The sequence below is a fragment of the Lipotes vexillifer genome, unplaced genomic scaffold (assembly GCF_000442215.2).
Source record: "Lipotes vexillifer unplaced genomic scaffold, Lipotes_vexillifer_v1.1 scaffold149, whole genome shotgun sequence".
NCBI classification, from domain to species: Eukaryota; Metazoa; Chordata; class Mammalia; order Artiodactyla; family Lipotidae; genus Lipotes; species Lipotes vexillifer.
This window is the reverse complement of record NW_006779962.1, coordinates 2,979,088-2,989,005: the sequence shown is the minus strand read 5'-3', so window position 1 is coordinate 2,989,005 and position 9,918 is coordinate 2,979,088. Positions and strand designations below refer to the sequence as shown.

Below are 9,918 nucleotides of genomic sequence, written 5' to 3'. Positions count from 1 at the left end.
GGGGGGGGGGGGGGGGGGGCCAGGGGAGAGAGGAGGACAGGAGGCAGAGGAGGCGCGGGCACACGGGAGGGAGTGGGAGAGCTGGGAGGGCTCAGGACTTCTGCCCCAAGGGACAGCGGCTGTCCAGCAGATGGCAGTCATGGGCTGTGACGCGGGAGGACGCTGAGGGGCAAGGGACCCTGGGCTGCAACAGTAGCTCCTTAGCCTTGGCAGGATGGGCAGGTTTGGACCCGGGAAAGAGGCAATGAAAGTGTGTCCCTCCAGGCCTCGGGATCTTCCTCGGCCACTACTGTGGGGAGTCGTATCTGAAAGGGTGAGCCCGTGGGGTAGATGTGGTCGAGGGGCAGGTGGCGACTGCTCCACTGCTGGGTCTGCCATCTGGGGGAGTGGCCGTGCCTGCCCCTGAGGTGGTTCTCTGGAGTCCTGATTCCTTCAAACCCTGCACACTTCATACCCATCACCCCTAATGCCCTGGGGCTCAGCTCCGCAAAGCCACAGGTGCCAGTGACCTGGGTCTCTGCAGGGGCCCGCACACTCCCACCCTCTCAGTGTGTGCCAGTTCTCTCTAATTCTTTCTCAGAATCACCCAGTGATCACAACTGCCATTAGGCAGCACCCTATGTTCCAGGCACTTCACATAACGTCACTCAGCCCTTCTACAGACGAGGAATGAGGCTCAAAGAAGCCTTGCCCGAGGTCCCAAAGCTGAGCCATGGCGGAGCTGGGCTGAGCACCTCCACCACTCCTGCCCGCAGCTCCCTGCGCGAGGGCTGTGTGGGCACGAAGGCCCCTCTCCCGGCTCCAGGAGGCTCTGTGCGGTGAGAGGTGTGGCGCCAGGGCTGAGGCACAGGCAAGGATATCTGTACTGCAGCTTCTTGATGAGCTCCTCAGGGGAGATGAAGGTCCTGTAGGTGGTCAAGAAGGCCTCGCAGTACAACACCAGATCTGGAGGGAAGAGCAGTTGATTAGTGAGGCCTGCCACTGGCGCAGGGCACAGACAGGCAGCACACGTGCTGCAAGTACATGCCACCTCTGATTACACATTGAGAGCTTGTTTGCGTGAAGACGATGATTCAAAGAGTCTTAATCATCATGGGCACAGAGAACAGAATTCAAACTCATCAGCAGGACTCTGAACCTAAGTCACAGGTAACACCTTAGGTGGCAGAGGGCCCAGGAACAAAAACCTCGGGAATTTCCACATAGCGAGAGACCTAAGAAAAGGCCGAAGGGGCTCAGCCTGGCACGTTGCTGGATACTCAGGTGTGCAGGCTCTGGTGTCAGGGGAGGGCAAGGCCCACTGGGAGGAGGGCAGCCTGGAAGTCAAGTGGGATTAGGGCTGGCAGCTCCCACCCAACGCCTCTCCTTCCTTTTGCAGGGGCTGGTTCTAGCCAGGGATTCCCAACCTTTCCACATTCACAACAGACCCCTGTTTATTTATGGCTATGACACACCCTCCCAACCACGCAGTCTCCGACAGTAAGGGAAAAAGGGGGGGCATGTTTTAAATGCAGGTCCCTCCTGGAGACAAATGACCTGGCCAGGCTTGTGAACTTCAGAGTTATTTTGTGCCGGAGCTGAGGTTCGAGCTCTGATTCGGCTCCAAAGTCTGTGGCCCTCACCGTGAAGCTGGGCACATGCACACACATTACTTAAGTGTTCTTTTCTGGACACAGACCACCTTCCCCTGTCTTCTCTCATTCCTCCCACGACTCATCGGGTGGAGGAACCTCAAGGACCCCACTTCTCCGGCTGGGCAGAGCCCGGCTCCTGTCCCCCGCCCCTGCTGCTCACACCCTGGACAACGAGAGGAGAAGAAACACCTGCACGTGCACCTGGGGTGTGCTCGGGTGATCTGGCTGGCGGGGCGGTGCCGTGAGGGAAGCTCACGGACTGGAGGTGCAGCAGGGGGCCAGTGGTGCTGGGCTCAGACTCCTTCCTGGACCCCAAGCCCACCTAGCTCACTGTCAAATTTGGGCTTCTGTTCAAAGAGGGGCAAGGAAGCAGAGATGGGTCCAGGGGAGGGCAAGGCCCACTGGAAGAAGGGGTCCAAGGCTGCACCCCCTGAGCCATGGGGTCTCCCAGCCACTGGTGTGTGTGTGGTCTCTGGTCTGCAGGAAGCCACCTGCCCAAGGAGCTTGCTGTGTGGCCCAAGGCCTCTGCCTCAACCGCCCATCCCAGGGACAAATGACTGCAGCCTCAACATCTTTCCACTGATAAAACCGAGCCTTCTCTCCCAGGCATGGTCGGCACCGACTGGAAGGTCCTCGGGTTGCCCCGCCTGCAGGGCTCCCCCTGGCCTTGGCCGCAGCCGGCTGCACCTGGCAGGTCAGCAGTTTACTGCTCAGGGCTGAGGACTGGGGCCAGCTCCCACTTCAGCCTTTCACTACTGGACAAAAATGAGAGCATGAGCTGTTTCTCATGCCAGGCTGAGGATGGAGCTCCGACCTGTCCGGCACGGAGGAGGGTTTACTGAAGAAGGCAGAGCACGGGCTGTTCCTGGGGGATGTCAACAGATACTCCCCGAGCACTTCCTATGTGCCAACTCGCTCAGTCTTCACACCCACTGGGCACTTTGAACCTCTTCACAAAGCTGAGTCAGCTGAGGCCGAGAAGGGACGTGCCCAGCAGCGGCCCAGCCTGAGAACGCATGGCCAGGATTCAAACTCAGTCTCCAGGACCGCACTCTGCCTGGATCAGAAGAAACCCGGAGGGCAAAAGCGTGGCTGTGGTGAGTTTGTGGGAGCCATTTCCTCTTTTTCTCTAATTTTCAAATTTTCAGCAATGCAAGCAATTATTTTTGTACTACTTTCGTAATTTAAAAATTCCCAGAATCATCTGTGTAACATACTTTGGGAAATCTGCTGTCAAAACATAGGGACCAGGTTGTTTACAGAAATGAAATTGGTGGGTTAGGGTTTCATGACTGGGGTGTTTTAATTCCTACACACCTTACTTTACCATTGCTGTTCCATCATCTTTTCAATAGTTTAAAAAACGTAAAAAGGAAGTGTGTGTGGGGAGAGGCCAGGCCCAGCTGTGGGGCGTGTGCACTGCAGGCCTCTCCCTCCTGACCAAGGTCACGGCACCGGCCTTACAGCCCCTCCTTTTCCTCCTCTTTCCAGGACACAACTTGGAAAGACAGCTCCTCTGCTAGCAGAGTCCACCCAACAGAAAACAGGCCCTGCTTTTCCAGCCCTCTTGAAGGATCAGGACGTGAAGGGGTGTCTCTGCGCTGAGAGTGGGGAACCCCGTTCTGTGCAGGTAACGCTGCTGGAAGACTGGATGCTCCTGACAGGACCTTTGCCCCAGGAAGCTCCCAGAGGAGGAATAGAGGAAACCCAATCCAGCGGTCTGGAATAATATAATGGGCAAAATATCGGGAAAAGCGTAAAAAGCTACCCGCACATCAACGTAATTTTAGCACTATCGTCGAACATGTCGCTACTCAAGGTACCATCTGTGGAGCACCTGCCAGGTGCCGGGCTCTGCACCTGAAACTTGCCCCTTGATGATCCTGGGGTCCTCACTACCCTGCACCACCAGAGGACACGCTCTGAGGGGGTTGGGAAGCGGAGGGTCTGGCTCTGAATGCGGGTCACCTGTCCCCCACGTGGGCACTCCCTACAGTGACCCAGCAGCACCAGGACTGCTGTTCTGACCCGCTCAGGGCTGGAGGAGGGGAGAGGGCAGGGCAATGGAGCCGAGCGGCGTCTTGGTTCAGCGGGACCAGCTCCCTCCGGGGAGCTCGGGCACAGAGGCCACCGTGGCCGGCGCTGCCGTACCTTTCCTGTCCGTCTCAGTAGCGTGGACCAGTAGGATGTCACCAGATCCTCCCCGGACGTCTGGTCCGTCGTCGCCCTGCAAAACCACAGCAAAGGCGGGCGTGGAGCAGAACGCAGCCATAAGAAAGTCTGCTTAGGGAGTCACAAGCAGGGATGAGATGACAAAGACACGGTGTTGCAGAGACGCCAGGTCCTCTCTGCCCTGCCCTGCCCTCCCTCACTCCGGGAGCAGCGTGGCCGGGCTGCAGAGGCCAGGTGCGCCCATCCAGCCTGCCCACCGCGTGGCACAGCGCTCTGAGGACACCACTGGCTCAGGGGGGCATGGCTCCTGTCAGTCTTTCCCTGTTCACCAACCCATGGCTCAGGGCGGGAGAAGGGACGGAGGGAGTTGATGGGGAGGCAGGCAGGACCGGCACCGGCCCTTCCCAGGATGATGGTGGAGGCGGCAGACCACTTCCAGGTATGCGCATGTTCCCACAACTGCAGCAAGCTGCCCTAAACCTAAACCTGCTTCCTCAGGTGGAGGGAATCACTTGTCACATCACACGTTCTTCCAGGGAGCCCTCCTTAGAGGAGTGAGAAGTGTCACAAAGATGCTCAATTATATCCGATGTTGCTTACACTGACCGTGGCCTGCCAGTTAAGGGAAAAGTCTTATTTTCACAGGAGCAAACTGAGGCCTTAACCCATAAACCTGGCCTGCAGCCACCGGCCCCACACGCTGTAATTCCGAAGGAGACCACGCCCCGCGAGGGCTTCCTCGTGTCTCTAGCTCTTGGAGATGCACCTGCCTCTCCAAAGTTTCAAGGTTTTTACGCTGGAAGTGTCTTGGATTTCCAGGTAAGACAGGGCAGCTCCACCCAGGACCTGATTTTTCAGAAGAAATTTCTGGCAAGAGTCACGAAACATCATTCTATCTGCAGAGGAGCCAGCCCTGCCTTCCCGGTTCCTCTCTGCTGCAGCCTAGCCATGTGTGTGTGTAGAGCACGGCCGCCTCCTCGGCGGGGGTTGAGGCTACCGCTGAGAGCCATTCCTCCGTGTCCCCGGAACTGCTCGGCAGCAGGGGGCGGGAGGCCCTCTCAGGTCAGCCCCTCTTACTGTGCCGGGTTCGGGCACCGCATTTACCCATGAGGCTCTCCTGACAAGACATGGGACGGAGGCAGCCTCGGTGGCCAGGCCTGGAATTTTCTTAATTAGCTGTGCTTCCCACGCTGACACTACACTGGGGCCATTCTGTCATTAACAACATAAAAATATCTTGCACTAGCGAGGGCTTACCACACACGGGCTCCGTGCTGAGCACCCTCGTGGATTTCGTTCTCACAACACCCTCCAGAGTCCTGTCATTTGGGGCTTAGAGAGGACATGTCACTTGCCCAAGATCACTCTCCAGAAGTGTCAGAGAAGGGGACGGCACACTTCCTCCTGGAAGTCACCCATGTGCCCAGGGTCTTGGAGCACCCACGGTGGCCCAGGCATGGGGCCAGGATGAACGGGATGCCAGAACCCGCCTCCCAGGAGGGCCACCTGTGGGGGTCAGCACTCGGCTTGGGCCTTTCTGTTTGGGACACCTCCAGGTTTCCTTCTCAAAGCCCCCCACCCTCTTTCTGGGCCAGACCCTGCACACGAAGGCCTGTGAGGAGCCCACCTCTTGCTTGAGCGTCAGCCTTGCCATAATTTCATTGTGGTCAATGAGGGACAGCTCGTCTACTTCCTCCTCCGACTGAGCCTCTGGAGCATCTGGTGACTTTGGGGCCCTGGAGAGAGAAATGGTTTGTGTTGTGTCAACAGACCCTGAGCTCCACGGCTCCCGGGGGCCAAAGTAGCGTGGCCCCGTGCGCGGGGTCTTGTGGTACAGCCGCTCCCCTGAACGAGTCCTTCCCGGACTGTGGCTCCAGCGAGAAGCCCAGACCCACTTCCCACCCCTCCACAGGGGGCCTGGGAGGTGGACAAGAGGCCGGGATGCAGACTGGGTTTCTAGCTCTGCTCCTGATAAGCTGTGTGACCTGGGGACAGTCCCTGCTCTCTCCGGACACTCCATCAGTAAGTGGAAGGGATTAAGCACACAGAGCAAGAAGGTTCCACTGAGCAATTTGAAAAAGTAATGGTCTCAGTCACCTGTGTCAAGGCCCACAGACCGCCCGGACTGTCAGTACTCAAGGAGAGAATGGCAAAGGGCCAGCGGGACGGGGGAACAAGCCAGCATGATCTCAATGCCATCCCCAGGTCTCTCCCCAGGGCCACCTCTCTAGTGGACTGAAGAGGAGCATGAAGCAGGCCCTTGTCCGCGGGTGCTGGTGGGCAGCAGCATGGGCAGGGGTCCAGCCTGAGCCAAGGGCAGGGAGGGCTTGAAGATGGGACAGGCAAGCTGAGACTGAAGCGCTGAGTAGGAGTTTGGGTGAAGGGGGAGGAGAGAACCTCCAACAGACGAAGCACACGGGAAGCCTGCAGACGGGGGACACGAGGCAGATGGATGTGGGGTCTGCGGGCAACGCGCTTTCCCCCGGCATTTTCTCCCATATTCCCATCATTCTCATGATCGATCCTGTGAGCCACTGACTGGCCTTGTGGTCGCAGGCTTCATTTTTAACCCTAAGTATCTGAGACATTAAAACCTGGGCCTTTTGGGAATCCCCTGGCAGTCCAGTGATTAGACTCCATGCTTTCACTGCTGAGGGCCTGGGTTCAATCCCTGGTCGGCGAACTAAGATCCCACAAGCCACACGGTACGGGCGAAAAAACCCAAGTCAAAACAAAACAAACAAACAAAACCCCTGGGCCTTCAGTAAGGCAACATGGATGGGCCAGAGCAAAACCACGCGCAGTCCTGGGACGAAGCCTCAGCTGTGCGTCGGCGTCCAGTTGTGGCCTGGCCTTCACGGAAAGAGGACAACGTCCCAGCGACCGCTTCTAGCCAGTCAGCGTGCTCATCCTTCTGCTTCTTGTGCAGGGGCCACCTGGACTCTGAAAAGTGGCACCCCTGGGTCCAATGGAGCTGGAGCCCATGAGCTGCTGTTGTCTGGCACAGACGCCTCTGCCACTACGTGTTAGACTAGAAAACCCATCACCCCTTAACACTTGGGGAGACCTGAGCCTGGGCCACTGAATCAGACTCCGTGTGGACGGTACTGAGGGGCGGCCAGAGTAGGCTGGGCAGGCAGCCCTTGTCAACAGGCCCCTAGAGAATGCTTTCTATTTTTTTCCTGTCTCTTGCTATTTTTACCACGTCTTTAACCATTTATGTTTAGGCCTGAAAATAGCAAGTGGGTATTGCTTAGTCCTGTACCCAGGACTCCAGAAGTAGCCGAAGCTTAGCCTAAAGAGGGAGGAAAAGCTTGAATTTGTGGAGCATTCCACGAAGAAGGGGAAGCCAACATGAAGTCGCAGGTGGCAGGGCTGATTCACAGGTCCTGCACATTATCCTTTCTACCGTGGACTGGAGAAATTTACTACACATTTCTAAAGCCGGGCAGGTTTGACTCATGCTAATGTTGAAAATGTTACCAAAGATGAAAGAGACATATGACTAAATGCAGAGATGACTCCTGATTGACCCTGGTTCCAAAAAATAAGCCTTATAAGACATAGGAAGAACTAGGGATACAGACGATCATTTGCATATCAGATAATGTAAAGAATTTATTACTCTTCTTAGGTGTGATAATCATATTGTAATCAGGTAGGCATCTAAAACTTTTTAGGAGGCATGCTGAAATATTTAGGGGCTGAGCGTCATGTCTGTGACTTACTTTCAAATACACACTACATACAATTTACACACTATCTAGAAACTCACAACAAAAAGTTTGGTGGGGGGGAATCTTTTACACTCCTTTACTACATTTGAACTTGGAAGAGGCAGAAGGAAGGCTGGCCTAGGATCTGAGAAAGAAAACACTGTTGTGGGTACTGTGTAAGGTGAAGACTATGCGTGGAGATGCTCAAGAAGCAGAGGCAGCCTGTGTACCAGCAGGAAGGCTTCTGAGGGGTGCAGTAATCAGTGATTTTTCTTATTTTCTTATACGTTTCTATACTTTCCATGTTCTCTACCCTGAGCATGCATAATCTTGAGAATCAGAATAAAGGGAAGAGTGTACACACATATCTCAGAGATACTGTGGACTCGGTTCCCAGCCACTGCAATAAAGCAAATAACACAATAAAGTGATCCACATGAATTTTTTTCGTTTCCCAGTGCATATAAAAGGCATATTTATACTATACTGTAGTCTGTTAAGTGTGCAATAACATTATGTCTAAAAAAACAGTAGGGACATCCCTGGTGGCGCAGTGGATAAGAATCCGCCTGCCAATGCAGGGGACACGGGTTCGAGCCCTGGCCCGGGAAGATCCCACATGCCACGGAGCAACTAAGCCCGTGCGCCACAACTACTGAGCCTGCGCTCTAGAGCCCACGAGACACAACTTCTGAGCCTGAGCTCTAGAGCCTGCAAGCCACACCTACTGAAACCCGCGTGCCTAGAGCCCATGCTCTGCAACAAGAGAAGCCACCGAAATGAGAAGCCCACGCACCGCAACCAAGAGTAGCCCACGCTCGCCGCAACTAGAGAAAGCCCACACGCAGCAAAGGAGACCCAATGCAGCCCAAAAAAATAAAAATTAAATTAAATCTTAAAAATCAATCAATCAATCAATCAAAGTTTAAAAAGTGTTCATACACCTTAATTAGAAAATACTTTATTGCTAAAAAAAATGCTAACCCCCATCTGAGCCACTGGTGAGCTGTAATCTTTCTGGGGGTGGAGGGCCTGCCTCGATGCTGGTGGCTGCTGACTGATCAGGCTGGGGCTGCAGCGATTTCTTAAGACAAGACCGCAGTGGAGTCTGCCGCACCAACTGGCTCTCCTCTCACAAACATTCTTCTCTGGAGCAGGCGATGCTGTTTGCTAGCATTTTACTCACAGTGGAAATAACTTCCAAAATTGGAGTCAGTCCTCTCAAACCCTGCCGCTAATATTCTAAATCTGTTGTTGTCATTTCAATAATCTTCACCGCCTCTTCACCGGGAGTAGATTCCATCTCAAGACATCACTTCCTTTGCTCATCGGTAAGAAGCAACTCCTCCTCTGTTACAGTTTTATCATGAGCTTGTAGCAATTCAGTCACATCTTCAGGCTCCACTTCTCATTCTAGTTCTCTTGCTGTTCCTACCACATCTGCAGTGACTTTTTCCACTAAAGTCTTGAACCCCTCAAAGTCATCCAGGAAGGCTGGAATCGACTTCTTCCAAACTCTCGTTAACGTTGATATTTTGACCTCTTCCCGTGAATCATGAATGTTTTTAATGGCATAGAGAATGGTGAGTCCTTTCCGGAAGGGATTCAGTTTACTTTGCCAGATCCACGAGAGGAATCACAAATTATGGTAGTGATAGCCTTACAAAATGTATTTTTTAAGTAATAAGACTTGAGAGTTGAAATTACTCCTTGATCCAGGGGCTGCAGAACGGATGTTGTGTTATCAGGCAAGGAAACAACACTGATCTCATTGTATATCATCTCCATCAGAGCTCTTGGGTGACCAGGTTCATTAACCATGAACAGTACTATTTTTATTTTATTTATTTAATTTTTTTTTGCGGTACGCGGGCCTCTCACCGCTGTGGCCTCTCCCGTCGCGCAGCACAGGCTCCGGATGCGCAGGCCCAGTGGCCATGGCCCACGGGCCCAGCCGCTCCGCGGCATGCAGGATCCTCCCGGACCGGGGCACAAACCCGTGTCCCCCGCATCGGCGGGCGGACTCTCAACCACTGCGCCACCAGGGAAGCCCAGCAGTACTATTTTTAAAGGAATCTTTTTTTTCTGAGCAGTAGGTCTCAACAGAGGGCTTAAAATATTCAGTAAGCCATGTTGTAAACAGATGTGTTGTCATCCGGGCTTTGTTGTTCCATTTACAGAGCACAGGCAGAGTAGATTTAGCATTATTCTCATGGGCCCTTGGATTCTGGGAATGGTAGATGAGCACTGACTTCAGCTTAAAGTCGCCAGCTGCATTAGCCCCTAACGAGAGAGTCAGCCTGTCTGTCCTTTGAAGCTTTGAAGCCAGGCACTGACTTCTCCTCTCTGGCTATGAAAGTCCTGGATGGTGTCTTTTGCCTGTAGAGGCTGTTTTG

At 54.2% G+C, this 9,918-nt stretch overlaps 1 protein-coding gene across 2 annotated transcripts in view; it reads right to left on the bottom strand.

The window, feature by feature from the left end:
- The window catches only part of RAPGEF1 (Rap guanine nucleotide exchange factor 1), a 152,120-nt gene that overhangs the window by 8,549 nt on the left and 133,653 nt on the right, over window positions 1-9,918 (bottom strand). For both annotated transcript variants that reach the window (XM_007453116.1, XM_007453117.1), the window contains 3 exons: window positions 5,434-5,542; window positions 3,786-3,861; window positions 861-945 (listed from right to left, as the gene is read on the bottom strand). In XM_007453116.1, the coding sequence (XP_007453178.1) occupies window positions 861-945; window positions 3,786-3,861; window positions 5,434-5,542 (270 nt within the window). The remainder of the gene's footprint in view (window positions 1-860; window positions 946-3,785; window positions 3,862-5,433; window positions 5,543-9,918) is intronic.